The sequence below is a fragment of the Theropithecus gelada genome, chromosome 9, assembly GCF_003255815.1.
Source record: "Theropithecus gelada isolate Dixy chromosome 9, Tgel_1.0, whole genome shotgun sequence".
Classification (NCBI taxonomy): Eukaryota; Metazoa; Chordata; class Mammalia; order Primates; family Cercopithecidae; genus Theropithecus; species Theropithecus gelada.
Window position 1 is genome coordinate 88495636 of NC_037677.1, and position 18408 is coordinate 88514043.

An 18408-nucleotide genomic window follows, 5' to 3' on the forward strand; every position below is an offset into this window, starting at 1 on the left:
GAAAGAATATGTACAGGTGCCATCTTTGGCTCTTATTGTGTTTAAATACTTTAAACTTAGTTTTTTACAGAAACACCATTCAAAGGAATATAAGCAAAATTTAATCCTAACGTGTATTTCATTTCAGGTTCAAAATCTTTTCATTATCAGAGAAATGATACTGGTAAAAATACCACTTTCAAGACTAAAGTGAAAAAAGCCTTCAATCCTTTAAATAACATACCCAGTTGTCTACATCTATAAAAGGAACTTAGTCTTTACATGTGTGTCTTGACCGACATCCAACCAGAATGTTGACAGATTGGCACCTATGTTAACTTTAAGTATCAACTTCAACTATTTCATTTTCCTTATATCAAGGATACTTAGTGGAACTGAATAAATACTTTAAAAGGAAAAATAAAAGAGCCAACAATTAGCCTTGGACATATGATTAGGCCATAGCACAATTTAAATAAGCCAGGCTCAGCAATCATACAAATCAACATCTGTCTGTACAGCCTAGTAACCTCCCAGAGCACCTCTTCAACTGTCATGGTTTCTCTGTGCAATGAAGTGTGAGGTAGTTAGGCTGGTGTTCTTATTACCTCAGGATAATGAAATCAAGCCTCTAAAGGTTAAGTAGCTTGCCCAAGGTCATACCACGATTGGAAAACAGCTAGGAATAGACCCAGATCTCTCAATTCCTAAGCCAGTACTTTTTTTTTTTTTTTTAAACTACAGCAATGGTTCTTAGGAGGTGGCGATAGAGTTGAGTATGGAATGTATCCCTGCTTACATGCTAATGGTCATGCCTGTAACTGCCCCACCCTATTAGAGTTCTAGGGAGCCTCTGTCACCCACGAGTGTAACATACACTTCAAGTATGTGAAGGCAGAAGAAATGCTGAGAATTATGTGCTGAGTATCATACAACATTGATGTTGTCAACACATGGACAAATTACCAATTAGCCAATAACTAGTGAACATGAGCCATAAGTAAGCCTTAATTGATTTATTTCAAGACGTTAATGACTTTTTTCCTTGAAAGTAAAAACTAAGGCATGAATCTGTGTCTTTTTTTGTTTTTCTTTGAGATAGGGTCTCACTGTGTCACCCAGGCTAGTACAATTGTAGCTCATTGCAGCCTCAAACTCCTGGGCTCAAGCAATCCTCCTATCCCAGCCTCCCGGGTAGATGGGACTAGCAGCATGTGCCACTATTCCTGGTTAATTTGTTTTATTTTTGTAGATACTGGGTCTCACTATATTGTCCAGGTTGGTCTTGAACTCCTGGCCTCAAGTGATCCTTCCACCTTGGCCTCCCAAAGTTCTGGGACTACAGGTGTGAACCAGTGTGCCTGGCCCTATCTGTGTCATTTACAACAAAATGTTTCAGACGCTAGGCCCATTGGTTCATGCCTGTTATCTCAGCGCTTTGGGAGGCCAAAGCAGGTGGATCACTAGGGTTAAGAGTTTGAGACCAGCCTGGCCAACACGGTGAAACTCTGTCTCTAGTAAAAAAATACAAAAAATTAGCTGGGCGTAGTGGCAGGCACCTGTAATCCCAGCTACTCGGGGGGCTAAGGCAGGAGAATAGCTTGAACCTGGGAGGCGGAGGTTACTGTGAGCGAAGATCACGCTACTGCACTCAAGCCTGGGTGACACAGCGAGACTCCATCTCAAAAAAACAAAAACAAAAACAAAAAATAAGTTTCATAACACTAAAACTGCCGACATCTTTACTAAATTTTAAAAAAATTAAAGAGATGGGATCTCGCTTTGTCACCCAGGTTGGAGTTCAGTGGTGCAGTCATAGCTCACTGTAGCCTCAAGCTCCTGGGCTTAATAGATCCTCTTGCCTCAGCCTTCCAAGTAGCTAGGACTACTGGCATGTGTCCCCACACCTGGCTAATTAAAAAAAAAATTTTTTTTTGGCAAGATGAGGGTCTTGTTATGTTGCCCAGGCTGGTCTTGAACTCCCGGCCTCAAGCTATCCTCCTACCTTAGCCTCCCAAAACATTAGGATTATAGGTGTGAGCCCCTGGATGAGCAGCAAGGCTCAGGAAGGGCATCCAATGAAGAGAGCTCTGCCCTCAATTGTCAAGTATCTTGAGAAAGTTTCCAAACCTCTCTTAGATTCTCCTGTGTACAAAACAAAGGGGGTTGGACCAGATCATACCTAAGGTTAAGTCCAACTTGAGTGTATTATAAGTGCCAAAAAACACTTTTGATATTCTAAACAGCGAAATCTAAATTTCTTTATTATTTGAGTGTCTTTAAGTACAAAAAGAAAGCTGTGCAAAGTGCCCTCTGGTGGACAGTTGGATATGTGAAAGAATGGTATAAAAGGTCTTCCATCTGGGCCACCTCTCTTTTTAACTCTTTTTAATTTTTTTAAATTAAAAAAAATGTTTTTAAGAGAATGAGGTCTCGCTACATTGCCCAGGCTGGTCTCAAACTCCTGGCCTCAAGCAGTCCTCCCAGCTCAGCCTTCCAAAGTGCTGGGATTACAGGCATGAGCCACTGTGTCTGGCCTCTTGTGTCACCTCTCAATCATCATTCATTCACTATAATAACTCATTCATGCATTAATTCAAAAATAATTAATGTGTGCCCACTAGATGTCAAGCATTGTGTATACCGTAGTTAAACTGAAAGACACAGTTATTGCCCTCCTGAATTTGTATCATCTAACAGAGTAGATGGACATTAAACAAAGCATTATTTCATTATACTGGCATTTAATGCCACAAATGAATGGCAGACATGTATTACGACAACAATCTATGGGGGAGGTGTAAGCTCCAATGAAGAAAGGATTCTTAAAAATATCACAATTAAGCTGAGACCTGAAGGAAAGGTGGGTATTAGCCAGGCACCGTATGTATAATGACCCTGAGAAATAGGGGAAAAGGCCAGCTGTGGCTGGCTCAAGATAAGGAAGGGAGAAGTGAGTGCTAAGGCAGAAGTACATAGTACATGAAGGGTCATTTAGGCAATTTTAAGGACTTTGACCTTTATCCTAAGGGCGGTGGAACATAATCAAAAGGTTTAAAGGAGTGAAAAGACATGATTAAATTGTGAGTATAAAAAGCTTGCTCTGGTTGCTATGTAAAAACTGACTTGGAGATGGGATAAAATTGAATTGGGAGCCCCAGGGGAAGATATTCTGGATGTCCAGGTGAGAGATGACTCGAGATGTCTAGTATTCAGGCTTCCATGGCTGCTTCCAGTCCTTGCCCTAATATATATCCTCCTACTTGATTCTGCACATTAGTGAGTGCCTGCTGTGTGCCAAGCACTTCCATTCAGACTCCTGAGCAAAAGTGACAGAATTAAGATCATAGCAGCTCTGTGAGGAACTCCCAGCAGAAGAAGCCTCTTCCACTTCTCTTAGTCCTCCCACATTGCTGATATGTACATTTATCAACCTACTCCAACAAGAGGGACTCTAATCACAGTTATAGCAGGGTTCAGAAGTTTCCCCCAAGAGCCTGGGCTACTTTGTTCCTGTGACTTTGAAGAGTGCAGCTTAAATAAGTAGGATCCTCTCTAAATCATGAGCTGAGTAATTACAGAGAATAAATAAAGTGTATCCCCTATAACCATTCCACTATTGTTATTATGCTTATGATCTTCTTATTGCAGACTTAAAGGCTGTACATTAGGCCGGGCGCGGTGGCTCAAGCCTGTAATCCCAGCACTTTGGGAGGCCGAGACGGGCGGATCACAAGGTCAGGAGATCGAGACCATCCTGGCTAACACGGTGAAACCCCGTCTCTACTAAAAAATACAAAAAAACTAGCTGGGCGCAGTGGCGGGCGCCTGTAGTCCCAGCTACTCGGGAGGCTGAGGCAGGAGAATGGCGCGAACCCGGGAGGCGGAGCTTGCAGTGAGCTGAGATCCGGCCACTGCACTCCAGCCTGGGCGGCAGAGCGAGACTCCGTCTCAAAAAAAAAAAAAAAAAAAAAAAAGGCTGTACATTAAAACACCTCTATGTTCCTTAAGACATGAAATACGGGATGATTAAAAAAATACTTCTGTGTTCTAAAAGTGATTGTGACGGCTACACAATTATGTAAATATACTAAAAAACATGCAATTGTACACTTTAACTGGGTGAACTGTATGCTATGTGAATAGCATAAAACAGCTCAACAAAGCTGTTACAAACAACAAAAACACCTCTTCCTTAAAGATCATGAGATTATGGATGAGTAAGATGACAGCAGAGATGAAAGTACCAAATCTACAGGATAACACAGATAAATTAAATAATATAAATGGTGCATATTGACATATTTTATACTCATAAGCAAGCCAAAAAGTCTCTTAAGATGGTGAGAAATCAAATCTATAAAGCTTGTATTTCTCCCATGAAACACTCCATATAAAAGCTTCGCCAAAGATCAACAACAATAATAAACATATAAATTATCAAAAGAGATATCTTTTTTGGAAAAAGTTGGCTGGATACAAAAGAGGTAAAGGAGATATACCAGTCAATTTCTTCTTCATGTACCTTCCACAGTGTACACAAGAAAGGTGCAACCTGAGGGGACACGCATCATATGGCCCTACTGCGTTCACTGTCCCAGCACTTAATGAATTGTCTCACTCGATGGTCAGGCATTGCTGCTCTGCAGGTGGCCCCCTCCCACTCTCCTTGAGGGATAAGGGCTGCAAAGACGAAGTAAGTGACCCTTCAATGCCATCTCTAGTTTTAAAAATTCACTGCATCTATATTTATAATGATGCAGACAGTAAAGGAGGATGCTTTGAGTAAAAAGGTAATAAAGGTTGATGCTACTTAAAATAGTCAAGGTATTGGTTTAAAGCCAACTCTGGGCTCGCATCAGAAGGCAGGAGATGAATGCTATGACCAAAGACTGAAGTTCTCTGTAGAGTCCGCAGCACTCAATAGTGCTCTATTTTCCTGAGGAGATATAAGACAGCCACTACATAATCATCACATAATAATCCATGATTTATTATTATTATTTTTTTGAGACAAAGTCTTGTTCTGTTGCCCAGGCGGGAGTACAGTGGCATGATCACAGCTCATTGTAGCTTCGACCTCTTGGGCTCAAGCAATCCTCCCTCCTCAGCCTCCCCCGATAGCTGGAATCACACAGGCACGTGTCACCATACTTGACTAATCAAAAAAAATTTTTTGTGTGTAGAGATGGGGTCTCCGTATGTTGCCCAGGTTGGTCTCGAATTTCTGAGCTCAAGTGCTCCTCCCACTTTGGCCTACCAAAATGCTGGGATTATAGACATGAGCCACTGTGCCTGGCCTACTCATGTTCATTGATATGGGAAAGTAAATAAAGGTCTCAAAGTAGAGGAAGAAAAAAGAAGGAAGAAGAAGGAGGAAGGAAGAAAAAGAAGGAGAAAGAGAAGAAGGAAAGAAAGAAGAGAGAGAAAAAAGGAGAAGGAGGAGGGGGGAGAGAAAAAGGAAGGAAGGAGGGAAGGAAGGAAGGAAGGAAGGAAGGAAGGAAGGAAGGAAGGAAGGAAGGAAGGAAGGAAGGAAATGACTGTGGCACCTCAGAATCTGTAATAGCAAGTAAAAGGGACTGTGTACACAGGTGGACATGTGCTCCTGACTTTTGGTACTGCAAGTTTCAGAACCTTTCCATGAGATATCAGACTACTACTAAAAACCTGGAGGGGTTATTCAGGAAACAAGGTTTGCCTAGTGATAGAAATTATCTGTAGACAACATGGATGATCATTTTTTCTGAAAAAGAAAAATGGCATTACCTAAGGAAATACAAATGTGCTTATATGAAATGGGAGCTCTCTGGAAAGCTTAAATGTAAGCTTTACGAGAAAGATGAATAAAAATAAAACCATGAATGAACCTAAAAATGTACCTATGAAAGGTATAGTTAACAAGCTCAAAATGCCAGAGGCAATAAAATAAAGTACTACTGGCTATATTCTAAGCAAGAAGAAAACGAAGGGGACAGAGTAACAGTTTGGGGGAAGGGAGTGTAATGTTCACAGATGAACAGTGAAAAAGGAGCCCAACTCAAGATGGAACTTGGCTTGCGTCTCATAATAAAGAAAGGATGTTGGGCCGGGCGCAGTGGTTCAAGCCTGTAATCCCAGCACTTTGGGAGGCTGAGGCAGGTAGATCACTTGAGCCCAGGAATTTGAGCCCAGCCTGGGCAATATGGTAAAACCTTATTTCTACCAAAAATACAAAAAAATTAGCCAGGCATGGTGGTATGCACCTGTGATCCCAGCTACTGGGGAGGCTAAGGTGGGAAAATCACTTGAGCCCAGGAGGTTGAACCTGCACTCCAGCCTGGGTGACAGGGTGAGACCCGGTCTCAAAATGAGAAGAAAATGGAAGAAAATGGGAGGGGAGGGTAAGAGAGGGGAGGGGAAGAGATCTCCATACTGGTCAGAGCAAACAAAGAAGATGGAGCTGGTCCCTGACGGGAAAAAGGGAGAGTAGGGACTTTGCCACTTTCAATGACTTCCAATATTCCCCTCAGATGACTCTCATCCCAGGGCACTGAAGAAACTGTTGGGTCCTTTCCCAGTGTCACATGGAAGCAGCATTCTTGTCCCACCATACACATACACAGTGTACATACTGCTTTCTTGAACAATATCTCTTCTGGGCTTCTCACCAATCTCATGGGCTATTACTATTACCTTCACTGTACACTGAAGCTCAGAATTTAAGTGACCTGCCCAAGGTCCATATAACCCCAGGGAGAACAAGACCAGATCTAGACCCAGGCCATCTGACTCGGGACCAGTGCTTTTTTCACTAACCACTGAACCTTTTTGCTACTTCTTCAACAGATCAACTTTTAAAACTCAAGCTATAAAATATTAACAAAAATCAATATTAAGTACATTTGTAGTAAGATGAATACTTGCTGGTTAAATACTTGTCGACCTGCCATAAGGATCTGGCTTTTCAGAAGTAAAATTTCATTTAATCTCCAGACCATCCCCAGGAAGGAGTTACAGATGAGGACCTGAGGCTTCCGGCCTTAAGCAACTTGCTTGGGCTTGACAGTGACTGACTGAAGCAGCAAAGGTTTAAATGTATTGGAATCTGTTCTTGCTCCAAATTCCCTATTCTTTCCACTACAACTGGCTGCTACCTTAAAGTGTTCACCAAAGGCTACTCTGAGATATAGACAGTATATGGTTAACCCAATTATAGCAATCAGAAAAGTCAATGGTTTTCCTAAGCCCTGAGAAGTCTGATGTTCCAAACACATTTTCATAGCATGTTCTACAGTCATGCTAACAAAAGCAAAGCCATTTCTCTCCTTTTTAGCCTAGTTCTAATCTTGTGGGAAGAAACACTGAGGGCCTGAGCCTTGCAGTAGTTGTGGGAATAGCGGTAGGCAACCAAACAAATAAATAAATATCTGATTTTATTCTGATTCTTATAGGGGCTCAATGCCTACTATAAATCCCTGGGGCAAGCATATCTCCCTCTACTAAGGAATAGGACAGGAGGTCAGTAGGATGGAGGCAAAGGGAAGGCAGAGACATGGGGAAATGGAGACCTCCTCTAGACTTTATTATTTCCAGGATCTACTTCCTGTACAGTCACTAGTTCTGGCTTTAGAGGAGAACAAAGAAAGCTACTTCCATATAAATAAGAAGCCAAGGCTCTTCAGATTAAATTCATTGCCTAGGTTCACCAGTGATAGTCGCGATAGAGGTCTCAATGTAATGGAATCTGGTACACGACCCCCAAATGTACAGGCACAAGCACGTCTACCAGCAACAGCAGCAGAAGTTAAAAGAACCCTCAAGTAGCACCACGTGTTAATTCAACAAAGGTTTATCAAGCATCAATGACTAAATCGAGCAACGGGTAAATACTGGGGATCAGACAGAGAATGAGACAGCACCACGCCCATCTTTGTGGAGCTTACAGTTGTGTGGGGGATTACAATTACAAAAGGGCATGCTCAGATTGCTATGGATACTTAAAAACCAGGAATGGAGTTGAATCTTTATTATGCCTTTGTATCTCCATGAATTTAAAGTGTTTCAAAATTCTAAATTATTTTATTCATTTTAATTAAAAACCAAACCACTACCACTTACTCTCAGGAAGCTCGGTGAAGTAGCAAATAGAATATTTATTCTAAGTCCTGGCTCTTGTACTTTTTGATCAGATACATGTCTTAACAAAACTATAATCCTGAACATGAAAAATCCATCACCAGTTAAAATTTTTACCTAAGAAACTTGCCTGCTACACAAAATGAGTCAAAGTTGACTGTAAAGGATATCATGTGAAACTTCATATGGAACAGATTTACTACTTTATTAATTCTAGTCCAGTGTGTGCCCCAAGAACATTCTTTACTAGAAGAATTAATAGTCACTGCACCGTTGCACAGGCAGGTGTTCAAGACTTGGTGCTATTCTCCTACATGCTCTTTTCATTTATTAATACAGGGTCCAGATTGGCTCTTACTGCCTTCCATACCCCTAAGCTTCCCGACAGTGGCAAAGCTGGGATTCAAGGAATTTAAACTCATGCCAATCTACAAAACCAATTAAGTACACCAACTGCCTAAAACTCTACTTCATGCCCCCTCTTTACATCAGAGGTAGCACTCTTAATGTCTCTAAAGGGCAGGCAGGTAACACCGACGAACAACATGGCCGGTAATGCATACGCATCTATGGTGTAAGCAGGAGAAACAGTGAGCTGAAGGGGAGACTGAAGGGAAAAGCAGCTATTTGATTCCAATGATTGCCACAATGTATGATCTTGCAGTTTTCTTTTCTTTTTTTTTTTTTTTTTTTAGACGGAGACTAGCTCTGTCGCCCAGGCTGGAGTGCAGTGGCGCGATCTCGGCTCACTGCAAGCTCTGCCTCCCGGGTTCATGCCATTCTCCTGCCTCAGCCTCCCGAGTAGCTGGGACTACAGGCGCCCACCACCACGCCCAGCTAATTTTTTTTTTGTATTTTTAGTAGAGACAGGGTTTCAGCCTGTTAGCCAGGATGATCCCAATCTCCTGACCTCGTGATCCACCCACCTCAGCCTCCCAAAGTGCTGGGATTACAGGCGTGAGCCACCGGGCCCGGCCATCTGACAATTTTCAGACCAGAAGTTCAACATCTCATATATACTCCTGAATGTTTAAATGTTAATCTAAGTTTCTTTGTTGTTTGTTTTAAGAGCACTATGTAGGTCAAGCAGGTCACCAGCTCTCCACCTCTGCTAACACACTGTCAGTGTCATCTTCTGAACAGCACTAGTTTGGTATGCTAAATTTTGCAAGATTATTTTCATAAGTGTAACATCACTCTGGGGATGGGTGAGGCAGAAGATTCCTTAATGCCTTAAACATCAGTGGTGCTCTCTTCTTCAGGCAGCCTAGATGGACTCATGGACTAATGCCATGCAAGGTAGAGCTGCTCACTTACGATCATAAGATGCCTTTCTTCCCAGGAAACCACAGAACAAACTTCTTTTCTCTCCCATAGCAGTTCCACCCTAAGTAGGTGCTTACCCGTTTGTCAATGTCATTGTGCTGAAGCTGCACAAAACGAGCACTGATGGCTGCGATGTAACTCTGCTGATTGGAGAATGCCACGCGGCCAGCACCTTTGGGGTACTTCAGCTCTGGGTCCGTATCAATGCCAGCATAGCAGACACCACCGTACAAACGGTCCATGATCATTGCCAGTTCAACTGCAAAAAACAAAACAAAACATGGATGTGTATAAATATTTGGGAGGTACTCCTGCCCAGGAGAAGGAAGAATTATTTAGAGATCATGCAATGTAATTAAGAAAAGGAAAATGCATGTTAAGTATCAAGAAGACTGTCCACACCAGTCTTACAACTCAAGTAGGGAAGGTCCTAATAGGGTGTTTTGCAATAAAATGGAAAAAAAATTAGGAATTTACACACATACACACAAGAATTTATATAATCAGAACTTTAGCAGTAGTATTGAAGAAATGAACTACCAGTAATCCTCCTGTTCTAATTTCTAACTGGTTAGTCCAGTGGAATGTGCCTTGGGTAGGCAAGGCATTTCATGCTGCCCTAACAAGTTAATAAGAAACAGTCCTACTTACTAACCTCTAAGACTAAAAGAAATTACTAGTGTTACACTACTATATTAGGACTAAGCTATAGAAAGGATTAACTGCTTGTTTTAACTAGAGACAATTTATTTACAGCCTTAAAGTAAATCTCCACAATTTAAAAAAGTAAAGATTTTAGAGTATATTCTAATCCAACTGTGAACTCTGCATACTAACCTCTCCCATTGAATTCTAAATAATAATACTAGTAATGATAATAGCCACAATAAACATTTACTGAGCACTTACAACCTACCACAGAGCACTAAGGTGCTACACAAATAGTAAAAACATACCCATGCTGTACCTTGCTATAGATCCAGAGGTGTGGCCTGTACTCCTTGTCACATTTCTTCTAAATATGCCTTTGTTTGTTTGTTTACTGAGACAGAGTCTCGCTCTGTCACCCAGGCTGGAGTGCAGTGGTGTGATCTTGGCTCACTACAACCTCCCCAGTTCAAGTGATTCTCCTGCCTCAGCCTCCCGAGTAGCTGGGATTACAGGCATGCGCCACCACACTTGGCTAATTTTTGTAATTTTAGTAGAGATGGGGTTTCACCATGTTGGCCAGGCTGGTCTTGAACTCCTGACCTCAAGCGATCCACCAGTCTTGGCCTCCCAAAGTGGTGGGATTATAGGCGTGAGTCACCATGCCTGGCCTAAATATGCCTTTATATTGGTATAGTTACAAAACAATAAAGGTACCATTAGAAAAACATGTAGCACTTACCTGCATACCAGATTGTCTGAAGGCAATTGTTTACTTGATAGTGGACAGCACCTTCTCCAGGTATGACCATTCCTTTTAGGCTACTCACATAGTATAAATCCAAAAGACTCAGCACTACCCCTGGGAAGTGACCCAAGAACCTGTTTCAACACCTATATATGGTATTTGGAAAGGAGAAGACAGGGAAGACAGACAATGACCTGGGCCACAGCCAATGTGCAAAGATCATCACATAGTAGAGCTCCACAGCAATCAGTATCTGGGGAGATGGAGAGCAGCACAACTCTTCTCTTCTAGGAGAAGAGTTCTGCAGAATGTACAAAGGGTGAAGGGCTGAACAGTAGAAGAACTCCACTAGATGTCTATGAACAAAAGGAAAGCCAAGCATTACTGGTTTCTGTACTACGAAACTGCTGAGGCAGTAAGTAAAACTGTGTTGCTACGTCAGAGAGGCTATCTTTACACTTCTCCAAAAGTTCTTTACATACCAGATTGCCTATTGGTGACTATTTTCTAACTGCCTATTTTTAATAGGAAGGACAACCCATAACCAACAAGTAATTTTCAGAAGGTGAGAAAATAAGCTAGTAAGAACTAAGCCTAAGAGTAAGCGCCATTAAAGACAGAGCAGCAGAAAGTTATCTCAATTATACCACTATGGTCAGAATTACTAAGCCATATCAGCCAAGGGAGCATTGTCTGTTAAAGCCAAGTAGCTGCTTACTGCAGTCTTGGGGCAGGATCCAGGAATCACATTCATTCAAACAATGTAACAGGAATTGTGCGCATACCCTGAATATCAGAGGTCCTTATACTTCATCCCAACAACCTCTGATGGTTTGAGGATCTCCTCATATGGCTATTACTGCAGTAACAGAGACCAAGAAACTGAAGGCAGAATTAATTGTTAATTGCAGTCATTAATGCATTTCCCTTATTGGTTGAATGGGTTTAGTGAAATAAGTAACCTCAGGACCCTATAACTTAAATACTAATTTTCAAAAGACAAGGCTTCCTCTGTAGTGAAATAAGAGAAGTAACAATCTCCAAGCCTGGTGAATGGCCAGGAAAAGAATGCTGGCAAGGAATTGAATGGCACTTGTCTTCCACCATAGGAAGGACTCAACAAAGTGTCTGATTTAGAAAGAAGGCACATGAGTGGTAAGCTTGAAACTCCAGCTAAGCAGAAGAGTTACTGTAACCACAGATTTTTCTATACCACAGTGTTCTCCAAAAAATCTTCAGGATCTTCTGATGCCAGAGAAGCACAAACATTCCATTACTTTGTGAATCTATCTGTTTGAAATCATCTGCACGTTCCAAGGATTAGATCATGACTGATGTTGCTGGCAGTTAAGTACTTTTGATAGGAAGCAGAAACCCTCATCTGCTTATGCTCTTATGAAAACTAATTATAAATAAATAATTTCCATTTATGAACTTATATATAGTTGCTTTTTTGGCCACCAAAAAGTCTGCAGACATTTGAGTCAATTAGGTCTCACTTAAGTGAAGGGCAATTTGTTGAGAAGCTAGAAGAAACCAAGGTGACTTAAGAAGAGGTTTTTGGGAGAAGAATATGAAAATTTCCCATCTCTCTCTCTACCCTCATCTGTATTTTAACTACAGAAAGTCTAATACTATGACCACCCTTGAAGAGAAGTAAACAGTAGTCAAACAGCTGCTGTTTGTACTTGGTCTTCTGTTCAACCAATAAGTCTTCATTCAGCATACTTCCTGCAGGCTGAACTCATTTAAGTACTAAACAGAATTTCTAGTCCTCATTTGAAACCATCCTCTACAGAGGGCAAAGACAAAGTAGCTCCCAGGAGCATGTTCTTAACATTTCACCTGAGGAATATAAGGGTACCAGAGCAGGGCATAGAGGTGAAGGAATCCAGCGTTCACATAGAGGTGAAAACAGGTATACAGTCCACGAGGAAGTCAAGACTTTCCAAACCATTTTTTATTTTCTTTCCCATCCAGACAGTGCTCATGGGTCTGTCTGGTCATGGTGGGAAGATGGCAGGTCTAATAGCTATGGTTCAAGGGTATACCGTACTTTGGACAAGATGCTCTGTGACCCTAAGACAACTTAAATTGTCTCATGAACAACTTTCATGGTAGCAGCAACACAATGAGTCTAATCCACATGCTGGCTCTTGTGATGAGAGTCACTGTGCTGCAGACTGGAGGGGCAAACTAGAATACTGCAGCAATGTGGAGCACATAGCATCCCCATGAATTCCTTTGGATTGTGATGACTATATCTCTGGAGTTGAATGCAAGCTTCAATTATGGTTCCTTGGATTTGCTCCTGATTCTTTTTTTTTTTTTTTTTTTTTTTTGAGATGGAATCTTGCTCTGTTGCCCAGACTGGAGTGCAGTGACACAATCTCGGCTCACTGCAACCTCCACCTCCTGGGTTCAAGTGATTCTCCTGCCTCAGCCTCCCAAGTAGCTGGGATTATAGGTGTGCAGTCACCACGCCTGACTAATTTTTATATTTTTAGTAGAGATGGGGTTTTGCCATATTGGCCAGGCTGGTCTTGAACTCCTGACATCAGGTAATCTGTCTGCCTTGGCCTCCCAAAGTGCTGGGATTACAGGCATGAGCCACCGCTCTTGGCCTGCTCCTGATTCTTTACAAAGATGTGAAAGGGTCTTTAGTTCACCAGAGAGGAAACCCATGATGACTCCTCCCAGTCCTGCTTCACCTCACGGCCCTATTTATATCATTTAATCATAATATATTTCAAAGCCAGCTAAGGCAACATGTGAGCCTGAGATACTGGACAGCCAAACGAGACAGAGTGGAAATGAGGATTCCAGAGGAAAATAACACATTCGTCTTTACAGATTCTAAACTGTGAATCTAGAATCCGTATTTCTTCTCTTTGGAAATAAGGACAAAACAGATAGGCAAGAGGCATAGGGCACCTTAAGGTATCAAAGAGGTCTCGACTTCTGAAAGCAGGAAGATTAAACTTGACGAGGGCTTCCTAGGTTTACCACAATTGTCAAGGGCAATTCACATACTTCAAGGGGAAGAAATGTGCTCATAAGCTTCTGCTCTGCATCAGATATGTCGGGAAGTTAAGAATATTTTCAAATAGATGGTATGAACAATGAACTAAATCAGACAGAGTGCACTGGTACCAAGTTGACTGTTACTACTGTTACTGAGACAACACCTCAGATCTCAGCTTAATAAAGCATCTTTCTTTCGACCTGAGAAAGACCAATTACTCTATCTGAACTCTGCTTCATCATCTCTAAAGCACAGTCTACCACTTATAATCTCGCAGGGTTACTGTGAGAATTAAACATCCATGAGAGCTCTGGGCACACTGCTAAGGACAGAGTAGTATTCAAATGTTTAGTTTTGTCCAGGGTTCTTGCCCCACTCCCACCTTGTGAATCTCTGCTTAACATTTAAGTTGGCCTGGTTTCTGCTCTGTAAGTATCAATTCATCGCAGTGTTATTTTGGCTGTAGGCTAACATCACACAGCCTGCCACTGATATGGCAAAGTTTGACATCAGCTATGGATGAGGGTTTGCTTTTGGTGCAGAGGGAGGACACAAACACATACTAACATTAGAAGATCCTTATCCCTAAAGGTAATACAGTTAATCAAGTCAGTATGCCAAATCTGGAGTTTGTCCAGGACAACCCATACTGAACTTAGGACATGGTGAAAAAGCTTCTACTGTTGAAAAACTTGATACAAGATGGTTTCTGCCTGCAACTACTTCATAAAACAACAATAAAGGATAGGGTTATAATACTCCTGTTTCCTAAATCACAAATCAGGATATGGTTTCTAATACATGTGAACTATGAAATGTTTATACAAAATGTCTGAAATAAATGATCTTAGAAAAATTCAGGGCCGGGCGCGGTGGCTCAAGCCTGTAATCCCAGCACTTTGGGAGGCCAAGACGGGTGGATCACGAGGTCAGAAGATCGAGACCATCCTGGCGAACACGGTGAAACCCCGTCTCTACTAAAAAATACAAAAAACTAGCCGGGCGAGATGGCGGGCGCCTGTAGTCCCAGCTACTCGGGAGGCTGAGGCAGGAGAATGGCGTAAACCCGGGAGGCGGAGCTTGCAGTGAGCTGAGATCTGGCCACTGCACTCCAGCCCGGGCGACAGAGCGAGACTCCGTCTCAAAAAAAAAAAGAAAAAGAAAAAGAAAAATTCAGGATATATGTTCTCTAGATATATGCCATATATCTCTGAATATTTACTTCAGAAATTTTTGCCTCCCACAGAAAAACCATCCTCACAACAGTCAGGGCAGGTAAGGAAAGACAGAAAGAAATTTCAGGATTCATCACAGAATATTAGTAGGGGAGAAAAAGAAAGGAAAGAATTATCAGAGCAATTGTTAGGAAAGACAGGGCTGAAAGATGAACGAGCAAACAGTAGGCTGTGGGGACTCAGATGAGCACTCTCTCGAGATCGATCTGTTTTGCAGGGCCTAAGGAAGTCATGAAGTAAAGAACAGTTCATATGCTTCTAATGAGAAAGACTGAAAGTTTTTCCAGCCTGATAAAGGTTGGGAATGAATGGATCCAAAAGCTTGGTCACTGAGGCAGTCTTCCAATCAGATGCCAAAACCAAGAAATTTGGGATCAGAGAAATACTCATGTTAATCAACTGGGGAAGAGTACAGAGACCACATACCTCACTCTCTACTTGTTCCTGGTGGTATCATAACCCCCAAGCCTGGCACTTATTTTCTGTCAGAGTGAAGAGGTATGTATTCTGGAGAGGTCCTAATGCCATAGGGATATGCAACTGGGTTATTTCTGTGTGGAGATTCAGGAAGACATGTTGCTCATATTACATGAATGAAGCATAGTGGCAACATGTTGTACTTCCAGGTGGCAGCAGGAGAAGAATCAAATTGCCCATTTCCCTGTACTGACTCTGAAGAATATGTGAGCTTTAGCCACATGGTGGCATGGTGAGTCCACTTACAGGCTTTCCTACTGTGAGGGTAGGGTGAGATGGGGAGTAGAAAGAAGACAAGATCTGATAAACACCAGGAGACTTCAGGCAAACCATCCTTGGCTTGCTATTGTCACCAATGGGAGTGATGAAAGGAAGAGACAGTAAGAATGTGGATTATTTGACATAGAGAAACCCACAATCAGGCAATAAGTAAGCTCATCTAAATTTTCCACTGATATTTTCCCATTTTCAGCTTTTCTTTTGTTTTCCTTTCCAGGACTGTGATTTTTTCCAACCTATTTTTTTTCTTTTTTTGAGATAAGGTCTTACTGTCACCCAGGCTGGAGTGTACTGATGCAATATCAGCTCACTGCAGCCCTGAGCTCCCTGGGCTCAAGCGATTCTCCTGCCTCCGGAGACTGGGCTACAGGCGTGTGCCACCATGCCTGGCTAATTTTTGTATTTATTATAGAGACAGGGTTTCACCATGTCGCCCAGGCTGGTCCAACCTGAGTTCTTAAAAGGAAGGTTTATCAAAGAACCAGAAACTCAGGACAATACTGCTTAAAACAGGTTGCCCTTTTATTTTAGAGGTGTTTGTGTATTTCTGTTTAAAGGGATAAGGCCTGTATTCAGAATAACTATCAGTGATATTGGTCCTTGTGTTACAATGAGGAAATATCAAAGATAAATAAAAAAAAAAACCAACTCACAAGATCCAAAGGAATAACACTTCAGTGATAACATTTTAGTCACTGTGACATATTAAGGGATACTTTTTGGCCCTTAATAAGGTAAAAATCCACCTGGACATCTAAAATCTCACCTGTTGAGTAGGGATGCCCATATCTAGTCCATGATCACTCTGCATAAAATGCTTAAAATATTTTTAGACTTTCCAAAATTCCATAACTAGAACATTCCTTGGAAATAATAAAAAATGCTCTAAAGTATTTCAAAACCAAATTTGAGAATCGTGTTAAAGAATACAATCTGGTCTCCAATTAATTCTGAGTTCACATTCTGTAAGTACATTTATTTTCTTCTGACATTTTTTGACTCTGTATATGATGACCTCTTTAACATGATAGTGGGATATTCAGTTTTGCATGACACATACTTTCTTAGTGCCAGTAATACAGTAGATGCTCAATAAATGTTTATCGTTCAAGTGAACTATACTGTATTCAATTTCAGCTTGTCTAGCAAAGTTACAATGAATTCTTTAAAAATCGTCTTCTATTCCAAGGTATACATCAGTTCCCAAAGCTCAGTGTGTTTCAAAGAAACCCAATTCCTATGATTATAGATAAAAGCTGCAGATGTTAACTTTTTGTCTTGATAACATGGCCCTCTAAACTAGAAGTCTTGGGATGAATGATAAAATTCTAAGACAATAATATAGATTACTTTGCCACCTAGAAACTAGCTACACTTAAGGGAAGTGTTGGCATGGGGGAACACTATCAATAATACAAGTGATTTTAGATTACTAGCCACATAACTATAAAAACAAAACATTTTAAAACAAAACATTTTAGCGTAGTTGAAAAAAGAGAACTTCTCCCGGGCACAGTGGCTCGCACCTATAATCCCAGCACTTTGGGAGGCCGAGGCGGGCAGATCACGAGGTCAGGAGTTTGAGAGCAGCCTGGCCAACATGGTGAAACACTGTCTCTACCAAAAATACAAAACAGCCGGGCATGATGGTGAACGCCTGTAGTCCCAACTACTCCTGAGGCTGAGGCAGGAGAATCGCCCAAACCCGGGAGGTGGAGGTTGCGGTGAGCCGAGATCGTGCCACTGCACTCCAGCCAGGGTGGCAGAGTGAGACTCATCTCAAAAAAAAAAAAAGGAACTTCAAATTATGAAAGGTATAGTATAGTATCTAGTCAGGGAACACAAAATCCCATTTCTTACTAGACAACTAAATATAATTCTTGTCTAATCCTAGAATTTGTGGCATCTTGCAGACAACAAATATTAAAGAATATAATTTCAGGTTCAGGGGTTCACTTCTTGCAGTGTTGGTGTGATCATACAGCAAGTGTAGAAAAGGGATCTTCACAGGATTTACAGAAGAAAAATGATATATAGGCCCTTACCTATCCTTCCAAATCATTAAAACAGGAAGAATAAAGAGTGAATAATACAAATTGAAGTTTAAACTTCAATTTGTATAAACTTCTATGTCTGTGCCTTAAGATAGACATAAGAAGTTACAGCCAGTTCTGTTATTTTTTATAACTATAGGACTTTTTCAGAATATTTTTTCAGATTCCTATCTAGGAAAAAAAAGGAAAGGGGCTAGAACATAAAAACTCATTTGTGGCCGGACGTGGTGGCTCACGCCTGTAATCCCAGCCATTTTAGGAGGCTGAGGTGGGCGGATCACCTGAGGTCAGGAGATCGAGACCAGCCTGACCAACGTGGCAGAACCTTGTCTCTACTAGAAATACAAAAATTAGCCAGGCGTGGTGGCACACACCTGTAGTCCCAACTACTTGGGAGACTGAAGTTGGAGAAACCCTTGAACCCGGGAGGCGGAGGTTGCAGTGAGCCGAGATGGCACCACTGCACTCCAGTCTGGGCGACAGAGTGAGACTCCGTCTCAAACAAACAAACAAACAAAAAAA

General features: G+C 41.5%; 1 protein-coding gene across 3 annotated transcripts in view; it reads right to left on the minus strand.

Moving 5' to 3' along the window:
- The window catches only part of CPEB3 (cytoplasmic polyadenylation element binding protein 3), a 249136-nt gene that overhangs the window by 21752 nt on the left and 208976 nt on the right, over positions 1-18408 (minus strand). For all 3 annotated transcript variants that reach the window (XM_025398016.1, XM_025398015.1, XM_025398017.1), the window contains one exon: positions 9498-9679. In XM_025398016.1, coding sequence (XP_025253801.1) covers positions 9498-9679 — 182 coding nt within the window. The remainder of the gene's footprint in view (positions 1-9497; positions 9680-18408) is intronic.